This window comes from Gracilinanus agilis, chromosome 2 (genome assembly GCF_016433145.1).
Source record: "Gracilinanus agilis isolate LMUSP501 chromosome 2, AgileGrace, whole genome shotgun sequence".
In the NCBI taxonomy this organism is placed as follows: Eukaryota; Metazoa; Chordata; class Mammalia; order Didelphimorphia; family Didelphidae; genus Gracilinanus; species Gracilinanus agilis.
In genome coordinates, this window is record NC_058131.1 from 581,047,521 (window position 1) to 581,070,359 (window position 22,839).

Sequence of the window (22,839 nt, forward strand, 5' to 3'; positions counted from 1 at the left end):
ACTATGTTGTAGAGAAAACAATATTTCTATTTATTAGAAATCAAGGTTAGGATGTGAAGATTAAACAAAAGGATGCCCTGACTCTAATTTCTATACTTCACCCAACCAATGTAAGTCCCTCTCATGAAGGATGCTTCTGTTCTTCCAAGCTACACTACCAGCTCCCTGTTTCTGGCTAGATGTTCCCCAAAAGCTGTCTAAACTACCTGGCTATAATCCTCAGACTCTGGTTCAGTTATTTCTCCCAAAAGTTGTTTCTAAAATCTGCTAAGAAAGGACCCAAGATGGCTGAGTCCACTCAGTCAGGGTCTGACTCTGAGGTAGACCCTCGGAGTCCAACAGATAGGATCTCAAAGTAAAATCTCCAGGCAAGTTGGTAAACATAACAGAAATAACTAGATCTTCGTCAAATTGTTCTCCAGTTAAACAGGAACCTCAGAAAATGGCTTGAAGGTTTCCCTTCATCCACAAAAGGCTTGAGGTAGGAAAGCCCCCAGAAGCAGCTCTTCCCCTCCTAACTTAGGACAAGAAGTAGTGGTTGTTCCTTCAAACTCTTTCCTCCTCAGCCTACTGCATTCCAGAACACTCTCCAGGGTTCTTTAAGTCAAAGCTTGAGACCAGTATTTTGGAGACAATTCCCAATCCTCTCAACCTTACTCTTATCAAAATTCAACTCTCTATAATCTCATTACTACATTCCTCCCTCATCTGACAAAATTTATTAAAGACATTTTTATATGATCATCTGTAAATGTATATAAATCTCCCTTATTCTAAACTTTTTCTATTATGCTACCCAAAATAACAAACAGTCCTTATTCTAAACTTATCTTCCCTACTCCTATACTCTACCTTACTCTAGGGAATAATATAGGAACAAGGGGATTACAATAAACAGTTACATAGAGCAAAATCAAAATGCAAACATCGGCAAAAAAACAAAACACCAGTAGAAAATGCAAAATGCAAAATGCAAAACTTTTCCACAAAAAGTTGTCACAAAGAATAAAGTGTCATACTAAGGCCAATACAGAAAACAAACTTATCTAAAAAAATAATTTTACAACAATCTAACAAAAATTAAAAAGAGGAAATTACAAAAAAAATGTAGTTTATGATTTTATAAAAAACAAAATCCATATATGCAAAAACCTATACAAAAAACTTATGCAAACTATATGAAAAATCTTATTTGAACAATTCAAAGCAAAACTTTTGTCAATCCTAAAACCTTATCCTAGTGCAGAAAATAAAAACTGTCTACAGAAAACTTGAAAACTGAATCTTCTATCCTAAGAAATCTAACTTTTGTAACATTTTGACTATTCACACATCTACAGAAAATCTGTACATATTTACAACTATGTACAAATGGTTACTGTACAAATATACAACTATATACAGATTTAAAAATTAAACTCTTGTAATGCTGCAACTATACGCAATCAAATATACAGATCCTGTACAAATTTCTGTACAAAATTTAAAATATATACATTTTTACACACTTGCCTGTTCTATGTATGCATTTAAAAAGTATGTTACAGATTATATACAAATATATACATATATACATGTATGTGTCAAGAATATAACATCCTCCCTCTGATAGTAATAAAAAACAAAATCATTATAAAGACTTAATATGTGTTCTGATATTACTTGAGTGGAATGTGTAACATCTATGATCTTAAGTGGGGTGAAACTGCCTCATAGAATTCACAGGATTCCCCAGAACTCCAGGAGAGGGAGCAGTTAAGAATGTGACTATAAAAGCCAGGACTCCCAGTTTGCAAGGACTCACTCTTTTGGGGGGTTCATGGGTGGATGAGAAGGAGGGTAGGATTGCTCTTTTTGCTAGCTCATCTCTGACCTCAGGGAGTAGGGAGATTACTTTGCAGTTTACTTCATATAGACTATTCCAGGCTGTGTGCACTGAGAAAATACCTCACATGCAGTATCTCAACTAATTTCTAACTTAATAGATCTTCAATCAAGATTACCTTCACCATCTTAAACGTGCTAACATTACATTAAGAGAAAAGTTAGTTTGTGAGGGAGATAGAAGTTATGTTAGTTAAAACACACTCCCCTCTTGGGAATGTGTTTCCAACAAGTTTCTTGAAGATAATAAGTAACTTACCTCACCCTTATCCTAAAATTTACCTCCCCTTTCCCTGTTTTCCTGAAATTAATAAATCCCTTCCCTTGTTAAGTTTGAGAGCCTGTGTGAAGTTATACTTGGGCTTTACCAACCAATATCATACATTACCTAGGTAAAATCCTCAGCCAGGCAAGCACTGGAATAGCTGTTATCCTGAGAGCATGTCTGCTGTATCAGAAGACATTCTGAACCTTATCTATCTTGGGTTTTAGGGGAATAATCTTTTAACAGTGGAAGTTGCTAATCTCAGGGGATTTCATATCTGTCTACCATTTTAGCCCCGGATTAACCAAGCCTAAACAGCCTCCATTTCTTGTTCCAAAGGGGATTCAGTTAAACTGTTACCCCTTCTGCTACAACTGCCTCAGGATGGGGAGGAGAAAGAATTCTATTGACTCTCACCCCTCCCCCTTGCTAGGATAGCCAGCTTGATCCTTTGCACTGACTCCATTACCAATCTGAATCAATCCTACAAATGCCATAAAATCTTTCCATTTAGCTAAGGCCTCATGGAACTACTGTGTATAGTTATTATCCTTTCATTTCAAGTGATTCATATGTATTCATTTATCTACATAAATACTATCACTTGATTATAATATTTCAACATTTGTGAGATATGTATCCTATGTGTACATGTGGCATGCAACAAAATACCAGATCTTCAGATTCTCCTCTTCTCTTGTTGTCTGATGTCTGTCTTCTGTCTTCATACTTCTTAGTAGTACTATATGTAATGTTGTTTGTGACTATATTGAAAAATGTGCAGTGTTAGAATGATACATTATCTTACAATTATGTCCATAATCCGTTTCCCTTCTTCTTCTTCTGTGTTGGATTCTTGTTTGAAGTCTGTTACCCTGTCAGCATCTGGTCTGCTATTCTCTCCTCTCCAACTCTGCTATGCTGTCTTTTATCTTCAATCCTCTTCTTCTGATTCTATCTCCTCCTGCCTGGTCTTTCTGACTGCAGCCATGTTGTCTGATGAAATTCTCTCAACTATCTCTATTTCTTCTCTTTCTTCTTCTTCTTCTTCTGGAACTCTTTCTCCTCCTCCCCCTGGAATTTGTTTAATGTGCGAGCAATGGAACCAAATTTCTTTCTCTAAGACTTATACTGCTGAAGGTGAAACTAAAACTACTGTGAAAAGACCAATCCATGTTTGTTGTGTAGCTGATGTTTTGCCAAAATTTTTTATGTAAACCAAATCACCTGGCTTTATGTTGTGAAGTGAATAGTCCAGAGGACCAGTCTGAACTAGAATTCCTATGTCATGTAACTCTCTAAGTCTGGCTTGCAATGCAGTTATGTAAGATACAATCTGCATATCCCCTCCTAACATAGAAACAAAAGCAGTTTTGCAAGTTTTTGGCTGTAAAGGTGGATGTCCATAGAGAAGCTCATAAGGTGAAATATGTATGTCAGCACATGGTCTTCTGCATATATAATATAGTGCTAGAGGTAATATTTCTGGCCACTTGAGATGTATCTCAGTACAAAGTTTCTCTACCATTATTTTAATTTCTCTGTTCAAATGTTCTACTTGCCCTGAGCTCTGAGAATGGTACAGCACATGATATTTGGCTGTAATTCCTAAATTCTCATACATTTGTTTTAAAACTCTGTCTGTGAAATGGGAACTTTTGTCCGAGTCAAGTTTAAGTGGCACACCAAATCATGGAATAATTTCCCTCAACAAGATCTTAACTACAAAGGCTAAAGTATTTTTACTAGATGGAAATGCTTCTGGCCATCTGGTTAATTTATCCACCAGTACTAGACAAAACTTGTATTTTCCTGCTTTGGGAATGCTGATAAAGTCTATCTGCAGATTCTTGAATGAACTATAAGCTAATGGCCTCTCACCAAAACCTTTTTTGTTTAAAGACACCCTGATTGAATCTGACAAGAGCAACTTGAGCAAACCTTATTTGCCATGGTGATTATGGGGCTATCCACACTCTTTTCACAATATCAACCAAAGCCTGTGTTCCAAAATGACCCTTGTTATGTATAGCCTGACATATATGATTATAAAAAGCTTTGGGGAGAATTGGATTTCCTGTAGGAGATACTCAGATACCATTTTCTTTCCTAGATCCAAAATCTTGCTTCCACTTCTGAATCTCAGAGTCCAGATATGCTTTTTAAAGATCTATTGGCTCAATGATAGAGAGATTCATAATGTAAGTTAGAGCATTCTGAGTTACATACCTAGCTATTAAATCAGAACTGAAACAGAAGGTAAGAGTTAAATAATAAATCTAATGAAAAATTAATTTAATTAATAATAAAAATCCAAAATTAAAATCAAATTAAAAGCAACTTAATTGCCCCTAAAATTAAATGTCTACTATGAGCCAGATATTAAGACTATATTGTATATACAAATAAATATAAAAACAAAAGCAATACTAGGCTTTAAGTAGGTTACTTTCTAGTAGGAAGAAACAATATGTAAACATATAAATATAAAAAGTATACAGAGTAAATACAGCAGGGAAGGTCTAACATTAAGGGAGGGGAATTAGGAAAGGTCATAATGCAAATTAGCTTGGAAGTGTACTGGGACTAGCAGTTTGGATTGCTGTTGTTTTTATAAGCATTCAAGAACTTTCAAATGAGGAGCTAATTAACCATCCTTGGAGCTCCACATACAGGTTAGGTGGAGGTAGGTACCTTTGACTGATCTTATTTCGATGTTCAGAAGATAAAAGAATCAGCAGGTTGTACCTAATTTCAGTAAGAAAGTCAGTGCTAGGGTTAAATTCAGAATTTGGGACTAAGAATTCCTGGTTCAGTAGATGAACTATAATCATGTACAGCTGTTACATTGCTTTAAACTCTCTCCTACCAAAGGGCACTTAAAAAAAATCAGTTGGCAAATGACCTATAGGGAAAGAACTTAGGTTCAGTAGTAACTTATAAAAACCTTTCTCTAGTCCAGGTAGTAGATTACAGTGAAAGCATAGCATTAAAAGCCCTTTATCCAGACTTCAAACTTCATCTTTCTCATGTTCTCTGGAACACACCTTTGAACTTGGAAATAAATGAAAAAGGTCTATGAGCAACAAAATAACTGTCCTATAGCTCAAACACTAGAAACAACATTATGCCACTTCCTCCATGGGAGAGACCTTTAGGCTCTCACTAAGATCTTCCTGGACAATTATGTAATGAGTAATTCTAACCTGTTGGGTTTTCTTGCTTTCTCAGCCTTCAGTCCTAGCAAATGAAATGAGTGAGGGGACTGTTAGAGGCAGGCTCACTGACAGTGGCAAAAAATGTCCATGGCCAGCCTGGCATCAAGGAGGAAGACTTATTATAGCAGTCTGGAAGCTTTCATTTAATAAGTCACTTCTTACCTTTATACCTGAGCATATCAAGATATAGTAATTCCTAATGTTGCTCCTGAGCCATTACAAAGAAAGTCAAGTTTTGTTTAGTGTACTCAGAAATGACCAGGATATACAAAAAGGATTTTTAGAAAGTTTTTTTTATCCTAAATGATAAAGTCATGAGCATATGATCATAGACTTTGAGCTAGAAAGTTCCCAGCTTCACATGTCGCACTCTACTTCCCTTATGATTCTTCTTAAAACCTGCTCTCTACTCACAAGTTGGGTCCCCAGGGATATAACAAGCAGCTAGTCTACAGTGGACTAGGAATCAAGAAGATTGATTTTTCTGAGTTCAAATCCAAACTTAGACACTCACTAGCTGTGTGACCCTGGGCAAGTCACTTAACTCTGTTTGCCTTAGTTCCTCATCTGTAAAATGAGCTGGAGAAGGAAATGTCAAACCATTCCGTTATCTTTACCCAAAAAGTTTAAGATGGGATCATGGAGAATGGAGCGTGTCTGAATCACAAAAATAAACTCTAAAGTTCTAGGAATACCCCTGAGGTAATATACTCCTAATAATTCCCTCATCAACAATTAGCTAGTAGCTTTTTTGCAAAGGAACTAAGGTGATATAGTAATAACAGTTGCTACAAAATATCCCCCCACCCAAACTTAGGATCCCCTCTCCCACAAATATATATATATAAAGTCCATGAGGAGGGCATGTTTAAATTGAAAATGAGGCATACTTATAGAGAATACACATGGCAAAAGGCCAAGACAACTCGGTACAGGAAGCTCTTCCTCCTATTATAAAATAATAACAAAATTTCCCTTTATGTGTAACTCTTTGCTGGGATCTGAGGGCCCGTGTGTGCCTTTCTAGGGTCTATTCCTGGCTCTTCTTTACATCATGAGGGGATGGATCAAATTCTCTAAAGTTGATATCCTAGATGAGTCACTCTACTTCCAAGGCAACCCCTTCCATTGCCATTAACTACTATCAACTCAGTGAATACCACTGTTAGGTCTGGTGGACACTTCTTGTCCTAAAGCCACAGACCTTCAGATCTATTGAATCTCATAGAGTTGTTACCAGAACAGTTCCATTTTATGTTATTTAGTCACCTAAGATCAGGAAAGAAGAAACAGAAAGAGAAAGAAGCCAAGAAGGAAATAGAGCAGCTACCCTTTTCTCAGGTGGCAACTCTGCCTCATTGATAACTACAGATGGAGAGAGTGACTGAGAGGGCAGATCACGTCTTTTGTATATTCACTGAGTTTCTGTCTCAGAAACTCCAGAGTTATCCATTCTTCTGGCTTAGCATCCAATTAGAGACATTATTATCACACAACATAAGCTTCTCAGGCTTGATCAGGAGCCAGTCCCTGAAGGTCTCTTTGATGAAGGGAAATGAGGTAGGTACTCTCTTAGGTTGTTCCTTTTTCTTCATTAGATGAGTAAACTAAAGGCTAGAAAGGTCAAGGTGATTTGCCCAAGGAAACACACATAATAAGGAGTAGAAACTGAATTTGAATCTGGGTTGTCTGACTCCAAATCAGTGTTCTTTTCACTATATAACAAAGTTGGAAGGAGAAAGTTTTGGTTACCTAGAAAATTCACTTATATGGAATGACTAAGCAATTCAGTGAGAGCTGTTTGTTGCAACTGTTTGATCTACATCATTTAAAAGATTGGGTTTTTTTAAATAAATAGATTATTTACAGTCAAAGAAATGAAGAAATGAAAGGAGTGAGACTTTTGTACCACCTAGGATAAAAATAGAGATACAGAAAGAAAAAAGGTACTAGGCTAATACAATGATTGAATACTGCTTAAAAGCTCTATAATACCTTTTTCTTCTTTATGCTATTTGAAATTTATTTCATATTCTCCTAACCAGGCATGAAAATAATGTAGCAAATGGGAACCAGAGATACTTATAATATTAAGGATTAACCTATTCTGAAAAAAAGATTTAGTTTAGGAAATGACCTCTTCATGTTCTAAGAAAATAGGAAAGACCTAAGGTCTCTTCTGTATATTTTCTTCATGTTTAAGATGGCATTGATAGAGATATTTAGCTCACTACATCCACTATAAATGTAATCAGGAAAGATACACAATTCAAATTTAAGAAACTTAAGAAATAAATATGCAGTCTCCAAAACTTTATTTTATGGTAGATATCACCTTTACCCCTGAAATAACAATATATTTGTGCTCCACCCCAGAAATAAACAGGAGGAAGAGTTGGCTGAATTGACTGAGAAATTGAACAAATCTTTTAATGACCCAAAGCTTTTCCTTGAAACAAAGACCCATCCTTTTAATCTTGGCATGATTTAAATTGTAGTGTATTATACTATAGTCTTGGGAAATTTTAAGCAGATATCCACACAAAGGACATTGGAGAAAGTTATGGGGGAAATGAGTAGATGCAGCATATTTCAACAGGGAATACTCAGAAGGACTATATATACATGACATGCTCTTCTAACAAAGGTGGTAACATGGAGAGTTCTTTTCAAACTAATTTGTTGTTATTCAGTTGTTTTAGTCTTGTCCAACTTTTCATAAACCCATTTTTGGGGTTGTCTTGGCAAAGATACTGGAGTGGATTTCCATTTCCTTCTCTAACTGATTTTTTATAGATGAGGAACTGAGTCAAAGAGGGTTAAGTTACTTGCCCAGGATGACTCATTCGGAAAGTGTCTGAGGCTGGATTTGAAGTCATGAAGACAAGTCTTCCTGATTCCAAACCCAGTGTTCTATCCATTGTACCAGCTAGATGCTCTCTATTTAAATTAAGCTCCCTCAAAAAATCACGTAAGAATTATCAGAAATTGCATCATGGTGAAGCAAAAGATCAACAAATAACGCATATGCTTTTGAAAAAATTTTAAGAAGACTAGCCAGGAATATTGTCCATGAAACAAATTGGAATCATTATGTAACCACAGACTAATCTACTGTGACTTATGGAAGTATCAGGAAAATGAGACAAGCTTTGGAAGTCTCTTTCATGAAAAGATGAATTAATCCCATTTTCTACATGGAGACTATTTGAAAAAAGCAAAACAAACAAACAAAACACAAAAAAGGATATAGCTATCATGCCAAGATTTGGGTGGCAACTGGACAGGTAAATTCAGAGTAGAATGAGAGAAAAAGTGGAGTGATAGGACCTGGTGTGGTCAGAGACCCTATGTTAGATAATCCAGAGAGTAGGAATGAGCCAGACAAGCAGAAATAAAAAGATAAATAGTGCAAAAATTCAGTTCAATCCACAATCATGTATTAGGCTCTTTCTAGGTACAACACAAAAAGGTGGTCAGCCACCTGGGTGGTCAAAGTGGTTAGAATCCTAGAAGACATCTAAGACAAGGATCAAGAAACCAATAGAGGAGACTGAGAAGCCAGATGTTCTGGACCTAGGCAGATGATCTAGAAAACAAAAGATCAGATTACTGATCTAAGTACAGTCTGATAGAACACAAAAAAATATATATATAAAAAAATACTTTTCTCTCAAGGAATGTATAATCTGGTAAGAAAAAACAGGAAGAGTTTTATTATGTCCATAATTTGGGAAGACTAAGTATGGTTTCATGAAGAAAGTAGCATTTAGGATGAACCCTCAAAGATGAGCAAGATATCAATGAACAGAGATAGGATTTGGAGGGCATTTCAGTTATTATTGAAAAGTAATAAAGTCTTGAGCCAGGGGGTGGGAGTTAGGGAGAGGGATTCCATTTGTTGATGTACATTGTTATAGTGGGTTTCAATTTTATTTTCTTTTTTTTAAATATCATACTTTACAAAGACTAGTTTCTATTTCAATTCTAGTATTAAGGAGTAAGATTGATACCCATTTGAGAGACTTGCCATGATCTAGAAGGAAATTATAGCTTTAAAATTTCGGGTCTCCCTATCTCACCTAGGTTGGAAGTTCAGCAGCCATCAGGCAGGTCTGATGCCAATGCCTGTTTTCTTCTTCCAACCTGGGCCACTTTACCCCTCCTTTGATGCCCCTCTTTTGTGGGGAAGGGAGAGGGAAAGTCTTAACACTTATCACAGGCACTGGTTGGACTTCAAGCCTTATTGCAGCTTAGAATTCCCAAATTCATGGGATCCAACCAGCCTCAGACTTCTCCAATAGTGGGGATTACAGACCAGCCACCACAACTAGCCATTTATAGCTTTCAGTTGTGTTTGGGAATATGACTTAAACTTTGGCATATTGGAGTCCATGTAATAATGAATATTCCCCACAGTGGTTTCACATGTCTGACATACATTCTCTCCTCACCTCCACCTAATTGAATCCCTAGCTTCCATCAAAACATAGCTTTTATGTGTCTTCCTACCTAAGACCTTTCCTGATCAGTTCTGTTTTTTTCACCCTTGTTATTAGATCATTTAAGTACATTTTGCACTTCCCCAATAGCATGTAAAGTTTCTGGAAGTCAAGAATTGTTTGATCTTACTCTTTGTATTCACAAGCTAGTAAAATGCTTTATAGATAGTAGATACTTAAGAATTTTTTCTCAAGTTGAATCGTACTTTCTCTCTAGTTGGTTAGAAATTATTTCTTTTGTAATGAAAGTTGACTATTCTAACATCCTTCCTCAGGTTTCATCAGTTTAGTCTAGTTGAGAAAAAGTCAATTTGACTACACTAGAACCTGAGTTTTTGTGTTGAGGGAATACAAGTAGGGCTGGATTACTCTAGACACATGGTGGCAAACCTATGGCACATTTGCCAAAGAGGGCACACAGAGCACATGCTTTCACCTGCTGCTCCTTCCCCCTCTCCACCAAGACTGAGGACATTTTTTTCACTTCACCCACCCCTCTGCCCAGCATTACATGGCACATGATCTCTGGGTGGGGCAGGGCACAGCACACGATCTCTATAAGGTTCACCATCACTGCTCTAGACCCTGGCTACAACTCATACTCTAGTTTCTCTGTCTTCTCTGAGCTCCCTATAGGCATTATTAGCAAAATAATAAGGAAACGTGGGGCAGCTGGGTAGCTCAGTGGAGTGAGAATCAGGCCTAGAGACAGGAGGTCCTAGGTTCAAACCCGGCCTCAGCCACTTCCCAGCTGTGTGACCCTGGGCAAGTCACTTGACCCCCATTGCCCACCCTCACCAATCTTCCACCTATGAGACAATACACTGAAGTACAAGGGTTTAAATAATAATAATAATAATAATAAGGAAACAAGTGTTCCTGGTACCCTTAGGTTTGATTTTATTGTTTTCTTTGGAAAATAGATGAATTTTAGTTAAGAAAAGATAGAGTTGAATGTGATGGATGGCTATAAGAAATGAATAATTTTTTCTCTTATATTCTTGTAAGATTATTTCTTTCAAGTCAAGCCAGGATATAATTATCTTACATGAATTAAGCCCAATTAATAATGCATTCTAATGAATAATTTATTACTAATAATAGCTGATATTTGTATAGGGCTTTGACATTTATAAAGTGCTTTCCATACATTTTCTTGTGTAATCTTCATTAATCTGTGAGTTCTATATATGTAAATCCCTTGAAAAAAAGAACAGTTAAAAGTTAGGATGGAAGAAAAAAGAGATAGGGATATTTTCTAGACTGGATACTGTGTTTCAAACATGTTTATAAAGATTTTTTCCTACTTAAGGGTCTTTAATATTTTAGAGTCAATGATATTACTATTGACCATATAGCTGTCTTCCAAGCCTCCTGAAACAAATTTTGATTAAAGAATTCTGAGGAGAGAGGCTATTTGTATAAGCGGCAAAATTCCTCATGGTCAAAAATGAATTACTGTGCCCAAGGTCGAGTCCTTAACCTCCTTTGTGCCCTTGGTCCCCTTTGGCAGGCAAATGAAATTTATTGTCCTTTTATCAGAAAAATATTGTTTTAATGCATAAAATAAAATATATAGCATTGTAAATGAAACAAATTATATTATAATAGTTATTAAGAACCAAGAAACAAGAAAACAATTTGCAAATACTTTGTAAATGTTAAAGCCCTAAGTTTGGAAAAACTTAGGAACACTGGTCAACACAATGACCAAATACAATTCTCAGAATTCATAATGAAACATGCTCCAGATAGAGAAGTGGTGGACTGAAGACTTTATGACTTTGGTGGAAGAGGGGTCATAGTTAATTCAAGAAATTGTTCTGCTTGACTATACATGTTTGAAAAGGGTTTGGTTTTTCTTGTATGGATAAGGAGGATTGTGAGGGAGATAATTCCAATTGAAAATAAAATTCAAGTTAAAAAAAAAAGCCGCTCTAGTTATTTTGATGGAACACAAAATCCCTGCTATTCCTGCTCTTCCCCCACCACAACATAACTTCTTGAAAAAAAGTATTAAAATTATATGTTACTCCACAGTAATGCTTCCAACCCAGTGCCCTCAACCATCATCCTGGAAAGCAATCTCCATGAAGATGCAGTCTAGCTCCAATGACCACAGCTATTGAAGACCCAGATAAGAAAGTTCTTGCCACCAAAGTCCTTGACACTGTCATATACTTGTATGATTTAATCAGTGGAAATTGTATTAAGGAAGAGGCATTAACATCTGCTTTGCTGCTGTATCCTAACCACTGCTTCTCTGAACCTTAGTTTTTTGGGGGCCTGTTTCTTGTTTTGCTGTTGTTGTTTTATCTACAAAATGAAAAGTATACCTATCTCAGCTGCCTGTGGAGGGGATCTAATAAGATAATGTATATGAAGCACCTGAAATCATGATGTTAATTCAGCTTTTTATTACTATTTGGAGAGCAGGAAACATGTATTTAAATGCAATGTGCCTAGTCACAATTTTAGATTCTTCCTCAACTCTTCACCAATTCTAACTCTTAACTTTATATGTATACATATCTATCTGTCTAGATAGAAATCTACTTGAAAAGACAGGATATACATATCAAGTAGATTGTGCCTAGTGCTTCTGAGACATTTGATATCATTCCCCACATTCTCTAATTTTCTTCTAGTTTTTTTTAACATTTAATGATATTTATTTTTTAGAAAAGTTAACATGGTTACATGGTTCATGCCCTTACTTTCTCCTTCACACACCCCCGCCACCTCCTCCCCCAATAGCCAATGTGCATTTCCACTGGTTTTAACATGTGTCATTGATCAAGACCTATTTCCAAATTGTTGATAGTTGCACTGGTGTGGTAGTTTCGAGTCTACATCCCCAATCATGTCCGCCTCAACCCATGCATGCAAGCAATTGTTTATCTTCTATGTTTCCTCTCCTGTAGTTCTTCCTCTGAATGTGGGTAGCGTTCTTTTCCATAAATCCCTCAGAATTGTCCTGGGTCATTGCATTGCTGCTAGTACAGAAGTCCATTACATTCTATTTTACCATAGTGTATTGGTCTCTGTGTACAATGTTCTTCTGGCTCTGCTCCTTTCGCTCTGCATCAATTCCTGGAGGTCTCTCCAGTTCACATGGAATTCCTCCAGTTTATTATTCCTTTGAGCACAATAGTATTCCATCACCAGCATATACCACAATTTGTTCAGCCATTCCCCAATTGAAGGGCTTACCCTCATTTTCCAGTTTTTTGCCACCACAAAAAGCACAGCTATAAATATTTTTTGTACAAGTCTGTTTATCTATTATCTCTTTGTGGTACAAACCAAACAATGGTATGGCTGGATCAAAGGGCAGGCATTCTTTTATAGCCCTTTGAGCATAGTTCCAAATTGCCAGCCAGAATGGTTGGATCAGTTCACAACTCCACCAGCAATGCATTAATGTCCCAATTTTGCCACATCCCCTCCAGCATTCATTACTCTCCCCTTCTTTCATTTTAGCCAATCTGCTAGGTATGAGGTGATACCTCAGAGTTGCTTTGATTTGCATTTCTCTAATTATTAGAGATTTAGAACACTTTCTCATGTGCTTATTGATACTTTTGATGTCTTTATCTGAAAATTGCCTATTCATGTCCCTTTCCCATTTACCAATTGAGGAATGGCTTGATTTTTTTTTAAACCCTTGTACTTCAGTGTATTGTCTCATAGGTGGAAGATTGGTAAGGGTGGGCAATGGGGGTCAAGTGACTTGCCCAGGGTCACACATCTGGGAAGTGGCTGAGGCCGAATTTGAACCTAGGACCTCCTGTCTCTAGGCCTGACTCTCACTCCACTGAGCTACCCAGCTGCCCTGGGCTTGATTTTTTTATACAATTGATTTAACTCCTTGTATATTTTAGTAACTAGACCCAGAGTTTTTTTGTTATAAAGAATTTTTCCCAAATTATTTGTTTCCCTTCTGATTTTGGCTGCATTGTTTTTGTTTGTGCAAAAGCTTTTTAGTTTGATATAATCAAAATCATTTATTTTACATTTTGTAATTTTCTCTAACTCTTGCTTGGTTTTAAAATCTTTCCTTTCCCAGAGATCTGACAAGTATACTATTTCTTCTAGTTTTTAATAGAGTATGTGGCCCTTTTTCCAAGATAAATCACATCTTCTCCAGCAGATTTCCCTATATGTCTTTCTACTCTCTAGATCTCTCCCTATCTCCTAGCTCATACATTTATGATGGCTCTTACATTATGGTATATTCAAATTTTCCCCATTAAAAAAAACACTTTGCTAAATACTCACATCTCCTTAAGCATTTATCTTCTCTTTCTTCTCTTTTTCAGTCAAGATCCAACAAAAAACTATATACCTTCTTTGCTTCCACTTCCTACCCTCTTAGTCCCTCTTTATCCCTTTGTAGTCCAATTCCCGACTTTATCACTCAACTGAAATTGCTCTCTCAAAAGTCACCAATGGGGGGCAAACTGGGTAGCTCAGTGGATTGAGAGCCATACCTAGAGTCAAGCAAGAGGTTCTAGGTTGAAATCTGGCCTCAGACACTCCCTAGCTGTGTGACCCTGGGCAAGTCCCTTAACACCCATTGCCCAGCTCTTACCACACTTCTGCCTTGGAGTCAATACACAGTATTGATTCTAAGACATAAGTTAAGAGTTTTAAAAAAATCACCAATGATCTCTTAATTGCCAAATCTGATAGTCTTCTCAGACCTTTTTGCTCTCTTTGGTGCATTTGACATTTTTAGTCACTTTCTCTTACTGGGTATTCTTTACCCTGGATTTTTTGTAGGACTACTCATTCTCTTATTCTTCTCCTACCTTTCTGATTTGTCCCACCTGTTTTGCTGGCTCATCATAGAAATGGCCTTTCAAAAATGTGTGTATTCTCCAAGCTTTTTCTATGCCCTATGCTTTTCTTTCTACACATTCTCAATGTGACCATATTATCATCGCTCATGGATTTAAGTACCATCTTTATGCAAGCAATTCACAGGTCTATATCCAGCAAGTCTCTCTCCTAGGTGCCAGGTCTATGTCAACAGCTACTAATAGATATTTCAAACTCGATATCCTGGAGTTATCGCAAGCTCAGTTGTCTAAAAGAGCACTTATTAGGGGTATAGGGTGGCTCAGTGGACAGAGAGCCAGGCCTGGAGACAGGAAGTCCTGGGTTCAAATCTGATCTCAGACACATCTTGACTGTGTGACCCTGGGCAAGTCATTTAACCCCCATTGCCTCACCCTTGTTTCTCTTCTGAAATAGATACATAATATTGATTTTGTGATGGAAGGTAAAATGAGACAGACAGACAGACAGACACAGAGACTGATGTGGGAGAGAGGGAGGGAGAGATAGAGAGAGAAATAGAGAGACAGAGAGAGAGAGGAGAGACTGAGGGAAAGAGACAGACACACACAGAGAGAACATTTATTTTCTTTCCCCCCCTTAACCTAACTCTCTACCAAATTTCCTCATTTCTTTCAATAGTACCAATATTCTTCCAATTTTCCACCTTGATAATCCATAAAAATCCAAAGCTAACCCCAATCCTTCATTCTCTACGACTGCATATATCTAGTCACTTGCCTAATCTTGCCATTTCTACCTCAACTACATCTCTGTCACATATGACTCCTTTCTTCTACATGCACAAGTACCAACAGATCTTCATCGCTTCTCACCTGGGCTATTATAGTAGCTTCCTAATTGCTTTCCCTCTCTCAGATCTTTCTCCAACCTGATCCATCCTGCTTACAGCTTCCAAAGTAATTTTCCTTTAGCAGAGATCCGATCATGGTACTTCCCTATTCATTAAACACCAGAGGTTCCCCATTTCCCTTTGAATCAAATGTAAACGGCTCTAAGAGCCTTTCCTACTTTGGCCCCCACCTACCTTTCCAGCTTCATTATACTTTGCTCCCTTTCTCATCCTCTGTAATCTAACTCAACTGGCCTCCTCCCTTTTCCTCACACACTAGCTCCCATCTTCTTTGCTTTGGCCAAAGATCACCATTCTTATAATGCAATCTGCCCTCATCTTAGAATCCTTAACCTCTTTCAAGACTCAGCTAAGATGGTACCTCCCAAGGCAGGATGTCCTCTCCTACATGGATTATAAGACATTGAGTTGTCTTTGAATGCCATAACCTCAAGTAGGTCCTAACCTTGTGAGCAGGAACTGTTTTTCCTCCTTGTCTTCCTGTCCCTTGCCTAGCAGCATCCCTTGCAAATGAGCACTTATAAAATGCTTAGTGAATTGAATTTAATCAGACTTGCCTAGTAGGATAACAGGGAATGCTATAGATTCACTGATTGGAAAGACCTCCGTAGGCTGTTATTCTTTCTGCCTAATGCACTGGCTAGAGCAGTGGGACAAGGGACGATGTCAGGGAATATATTGAGTGGATATTATGAAACATATTCAGTTTGAAAATCTGACCTCATTTCCTACAGATTGGATTTAGAACTGGAGCGAACCATAGAAGTTCTGCATTACAGTTCTTGCTGGCACTTAAGTACCTACTTAGCATGTTGATGAAAGCTTTGAATTTCAGCACCTAGTAACTTTCTGCATATTCTTGAAACATTTAATGTCCACTTTTGATAATATTTTCAGTTAGTAAAAAAAAGAAGTAAAAAAACCCTTTAGAACATAAAGATATATTGATATAGATATAGATATAGATCCATATAGGGAAATAATGTTCAATATTTCTCTGATATATAGTTTGTTGTACCTTTTTGTTTCCTTATTTTCTCTCCCACTAGACAGTCACCTCCTTGAGACCATGGACAGTCTTTTGCCTCTTTTTGCTACTTATGCCTGGCAACATAGCAGGTTCTTAATAAATGTTTACCAATTAACTGATAGAATTGGGAGTCAGTAGAGTGATAAAGAAGCTTCAAAAGCTAATATGATCTTAGTTTTCATTGAGAACAGCATAGAATCCAGGTCTATGGAAATGAATGCTTGTTGCCTGACTAACTGTGTAGATAGTAAATGTTTGCTTAAACTAAATTCTGTTTCTCTTCCAAATATCTAAGTTTAGCTCCTAAGTAAAATAGAATTATAATAATAATGATAATACTCTGTGTTCATATATATCATAATAATGTCCCTTTTAAATCTTTATTCCTCCCCCCAAAAAATGTGGCTGAACCACTTTAATTCTGCTTTTGTTTGCCCAAATGACACTGATTTAGTTTTATGATCTTCATGAATTGAGAGACTTTTATTATAGCTTTGTTTGTGGAGAATACCAAAATGTGCTCGAAATCAAAATAACTAATACAATTTCATATGTTATGATTGATTGTGTTGCGCATGCATCAAAAATAGACTGATGAAAATGAGATGTACAGATGTTGTTTTGCACATTCAAGGCTTTGTTTTTCCATATTCCCTAATTCAGTTAATATGTAATTAGTCAAAATAATTAATACATGTGATTCATCCTTAAGCAGAAGAAGATACAATTTTATTTGAGCCATGAAATTAAAGTAAAAATTCTATTGGCCATTAAAAAAACAACAACACTGCAATGTCAGGATTCATTCAAATTTTTCCCTTCTTTTATTAGAGTACATGTAGCCTACCCACAACTGGATGGTGCAGTGAATAGAATGCTGAGCCTGGAGTTAGGAAGACTGATCTTTCTGATTTCAAATCCAGCCTCAGACACTTAAATGCTGTGTAATCCTAGGCAAGTCATTTAACCATGTTTATCTCAGTTTCCTCATCTGGAAAAGAATCTGAAAAGGAAACAGCAAACCATTCCAGCATCTGCCAGGAAAACCCAAATTAGTTCCCAAGAGACTGAGATGACTGAAATACACACATTTTCCATGGCTTAGACCATTTTCACATAAAATTCAGTATTGAGTAAATAATTATGAGAAAATTTGGTAAATGAGAAAATTTGAGATTACTACTATAGTGTGTCCAGGAAGAATACCCAAGTTATTGAAGGGCCTCAAATTCATGCTAATCAGAATGTCAGTTGAAGAAATTGGGGATGTTTAGAAAAGAGAAGGGGTAGGGATAGTATATATTTCCCTCTTCACATAATTGAAGTATTGTTCCTCAGAAGAGGGGGCAGAACTAATAGCAACGGATGGAATTTACAAAATGTTAAGTTTAGTATTTATGTAAGGAAAAACATTTCTAATTAAAAAATTTTAATTAAAAAATTTAATTTAATTTAATTTAAATTTAATTTAATTTAAATTTTTAAATTAAATTTAAGTTATTTTTAAAATAAAGCTAGTCAGGTATTGCTTCTGGAGTGACTTTCTTCTCATTGTGGCTCTTCAAGCAAAGGCTGGATGACAAATTTATTCAATATCTTATATAGTGAATTTTTCTAAGATCCCTAGACTAGGCAGAAGAGAGGTCTCTTCCAATTCATATTATGACACACTGTCTTCTATTCTTTAAAACAAACTTTTAATTTTCCTGTCACAATATGTCACATGCTTTAAGGAAGTCTCCCCACCCCCAGTTTTCCTAAGAGTAGAGTGATAGTTGACCAAGGAGTTTTGTTAATTTTTTTTGGATTATAGTAGAATTATATTATAGTACATTATCGTATAATGCTATGTGATATATATGTTAAACTATTTAGTTTGGGATTTTGACTCAGAGTCTAATTCCTAACATTGTATACTGCACAAGTAGTCCCTTTTTGCCCCTAGAAAATCAAAAATAGATTTTTGTAAGTTGCATTCTAGTTACTTCTGTATATGTATTTTCTCCCCTTCGTAATTTTAACCTACAGAAGGTCTGGGATTGCATTTTACTCAGCTTTTTATTCCCTATGGTTTCTTGTATATGGTTGGTGCTTATTATTCTAAATGAATAAATGTTTAAATATGTTAAGCATATTATGTACTTGGGCATTCTCCCATGCAGATCATAACAGACACTTTAACTATTTTCCTTCTTTGTAGGCAAAAACTGGGACTTGACTGCAGCTCTGAGTGACTATGAGCAACTCCGACAGGTTCATACAGCCAACCTACCACAGGTATTCAATGAAGGAAAATACTACAAGCCACCAGAAAGAGAACCATCCCAACAGGTGAACAAAATTGAACGACCCTGCCTTCAAAGACAGGATGACATTGCCCAAGGTAAATAACTGTATCTCTGCCAAATTTATGAAACAAATATATTACTAGCTCTCCATTATTCAAAGTACTGTGAGACAAGGACAAAATGGCTAAACTCTAAAGCCCACTCTTGAACCACTCGGGGTCACACAAAAAATCCTTCAGCAAGACAGGAAGTGAATGGATCAATTAAGATATTAGCTTTATTTTTTCTACTATTTTTCTACTAGATGAGAATGCTAATAAATGTTGGTTTGGTTGAAAGGCTGAAGGAAGTAGTGAGCCAGAGGAACAGAATCCACAAACTAAAAAAGAAAATAGCAAATATTATATGATTTTAAAAGTACCCAAATTCTCGAATTATGTAATCTTGAAACAGAAGAGACTTTTGACTGGTTGGTAGAAAATTTATTAATCACTTATTATAAGCTAGATTCTGAGCTAAGTGCCGGGGATACAAATATAAGAAAACAAGAGAGCCCCTGCCTTAAAGGAGCTTGTATTCTAAAGATGGAAGATTCTATAGAGGATAGCTGCAAAGCAGAGAAGAAAGGGTGGCAGGCTGTCGAAGTGGCTTCAAGATCTGTTCCCAGACTAAATAAGTCAAGGGCTCATCTATCAAAGCCCTGTAAACTGGATGCAGAATCCAAGATAGCCAGAGTTCAGACAACGTGCTGCAGAAATATCTGGAAAGAGACTGTTAAGTGCAGTTCATTCATTCATCAATCTATTCACTTATTCATGAAGAAACAGATCCAGAGTAGTTTCAACATCAACATTGTCACACAGATAGTTAATCTCAGAGACCAGATTGTCACCCAGAACCTTTTTCTCAATTACTGTGTTTTGATCATTTCAGCAGGTTAGATAGAATACATTCCTCCACCTCCACCCCCAACCACCAACATCCAGTTTTTACTCTAGAAAAGAGTAACCTTAATCACACATCACCTCCTAAGAGGTCTCCTGTATGTAACTCTAACATGGAGCTTTTGACCACCAGATCGGATATCCCTAACTAACCAGAGACTCAGCATGATTAGTTTTCAGATATGGAGAAGGGGAGAAATCAGAGCTGCTATATTTATAATACAGTGCTATTTTACATTTTGAAATCTTGGTGCATCTTACAATCTTGTGCATTTTCTATCCTGATAAATACAGTAATTATCTACCATCATCTGGTTTTTTTAAAAAAGATATTGCATGAAGATGTTGTATTCTACCCTAGCTATAGCTGTATTTATCTAGCCTGGCTAATAATCCCATCTGTTTTTAATAGAATTCAAATTTTAGGGTTTCTAATTTGGATGTTCAAATGCCACATAATTGGATTCTTATTTAGTCTCTCTGTTATGAAATCCCGGTGCCCAAAATGGCAACTAAGTCTTAGGATAGCAAGAGCTGTCGGAAGATGCAAATGCAGTCTTGACGTTTGTTTTTGTCAGTCCTTAAGAAGTTTTGTACTTCCTAGCACCAGGCGCTTAGTTATTTTCTTGTGAGGGTGATGCTGGAGGAGGCCCCTTTGGAATAACTTTTGTCACTATAATTTCTTATACCAAATTTTACTCACACTCTAGAGGGAGATAAAAAAGATATCACTGGGTTGGGTTTGTGTGTGTGTGTGTGTGTGTGTGTGCGAGAGAGAGAGAGAGAGAGAGAGAGAGAGAGAGAGAGAGAGAGAGAGAGAGAGAGAGAGGAAGATGAAGACAACGAAGAAGAAAATTATGTATGATTATTTGTATTCAGAACAGCTATTTCCCATTAGATGATCTTTTAACACTTGGAAACTCTTTTTTTACATCAAAGAGGCTGCCTCTTTCAAACTGCTAATATATAACATTTATTATTGTTTAATAACATCAAGGGGGCACACCTTATACCATCCAGAAACGTATATTATCTGATGATCCAAATATGGGTCTGGACCAGAGAGCATGAGTGGTTGAATGAGGTCAAACAGCTCATCAACCCAGCTTTGGGAAAGAAAATTCTCCAATTTTGTGTCCTATTAATGATGAGTCAGTTACATCTTTTTTTTACATGGCACCTAGCATCGTATATTCATTCAAGATTACTTAAAAGGTGGGAAATTTCCCTTCTCGCATTGTGTGATACCCTTATAACCCTCACTTCATATTATTATCAGTCTCATCAGAACCTAGGTCTGATAGAGCTTTCCCCCAGTAAATTAACATCCACTAACGAATGTGTTCTCTCTGACTGTCTCTGTCTGTCTTTCTCTCTTGCTCCCTATCCCCCCCTCCCCTGCAACACTGTCATTATATCTCACTTCACAACTCCAATCCACACTTGCTTTTGGATGAGCTGCCCAAATCCTTTCTCCCAGCCTTGAGGGTAGGGTAGGGGTTTCTTTGGGGCAGGAGTAGCAAATGCTTGACTTCTCCCTTTCTCAGCATGATTGAACCTCTTCTTAAATTACTCTGCATTGCCACACCTCCCTATACTCACCCTATCCCACTTTTGCTCCAGGTTAAAGAATTCATAGTTGGGGGCAGCTCCGTGGATTGAGAGTCAGGCCTAGAGATGGGAGGTCCTGGGTTCAAATCCGGCCTCAGACACTTCCCAGTTGTGTGACTCTGGGCAAGTCACTTGACCCCCATTGCCTACTTACCACTCTTCCACCTATGAGCCAATACACAGAAGTTAAGGGTTTAAAAAAAAAAGAAAACAAAACAAAACAAAATAAAGAATTCATAGTTATGCCTTTAGGTTTCAGAAATTGAAGGAATTTTAGAAATCATCATCCATCTAGTTTCATTTTACAGGAGTTTACTAAAATGCAGAGAGTAAAAGAGACTAATTAAGCTTTGCAAAAGTAGTTAATTAGTAGTTGAGTTAGAATTTAAACCCAGAAACTCTGAAACCAAGATTTGGGACCTTTTTACTATTGTAGCACATGTAATCACAATATTCCTTTTTTCTAATCTACAAAATGGACAGAGATTAGGACTTTTTTTCTCTAAAAACTAGTGGTTGGGACAGCACATAGGGCATGGGATCACTGAGATTATAGACAGTGCCAAAAGAACTTCCCAGGCTATCAAATTTAACGCCCTTATTTGATGAAGGAAAGCCGAGTCCTTGAGAAGTTAGGTGATATGCCAGGCCACATAGATAAAAAGTGGCTTGAGTGATCAACCAGGGTGTAATCTTGTTTCCATTTCCTGGAATCTCTGGCATTTCTCATGGAGCTTTGATAGACTTTTCCTTTTTAAAAATTTTTAAATTTTGCTCTTTCTTTTATCATGATCATGTATGATCATGATCTCCTCTCCTACCTGAACCCCATCCCACTGAACTGGAAACTGCTAAAGTGAAAGTTTTGCCAAGTTTGTATCCACAGAACTTACACAGAGTAAGTGCCTAATAAATTAATTCAACTGAATGGTTTCTTACCCTCTTTTTGGTTCTTATTACACAGTCAACATAATATGAAAGTCTGATAAGGTGTATAAAAATCAAATTTAAAGGTATATGTACAATTGAAGTTTAGATTAAAATATATCAATATTGAACCATGATTTGCTGAAAAATTTTTCTCTCTCAAATTACATCTGAAAACCACATTTGGTGTAGATTGTTGCATGACATCCTGCCAATTCTTAAGTCCCTTTTTTAGAATCTTTTTGACCAAAAAATAAATTAATGCCATTTCTGTCCATTACTTCCCTTTAAAAAAGAAAAAACAAATATAGAGAGAGGAGAGGAGGGGGAAAAGAGAAGGGTAAAGGGAGGGAGAGACAGACAGAGACAGAGACAGAGAGAGACAGACAGACACAGAGAGAGACATTCAGAGAGAGAGAGAGAGAGAGAGAGAGAGAGAGAGAGAGAGAGAAGG

The 22,839-nt window shown here is 36.8% G+C and overlaps 1 protein-coding gene across 1 annotated transcript in view; it reads left to right on the plus strand.

Annotated features, from left to right (window-relative positions):
* OTUD7A (OTU deubiquitinase 7A) overlaps positions 1–22,839 on the plus strand; it is a 431,043-nt gene that overhangs the window by 294,707 nt on the left and 113,497 nt on the right. Inside the window, exon 5 of the mRNA XM_044665393.1 lies at positions 18,816–18,998. Within this exon, the coding sequence (XP_044521328.1) occupies positions 18,816–18,998 (183 nt within the window). The remainder of the gene's footprint in view (positions 1–18,815; positions 18,999–22,839) is intronic.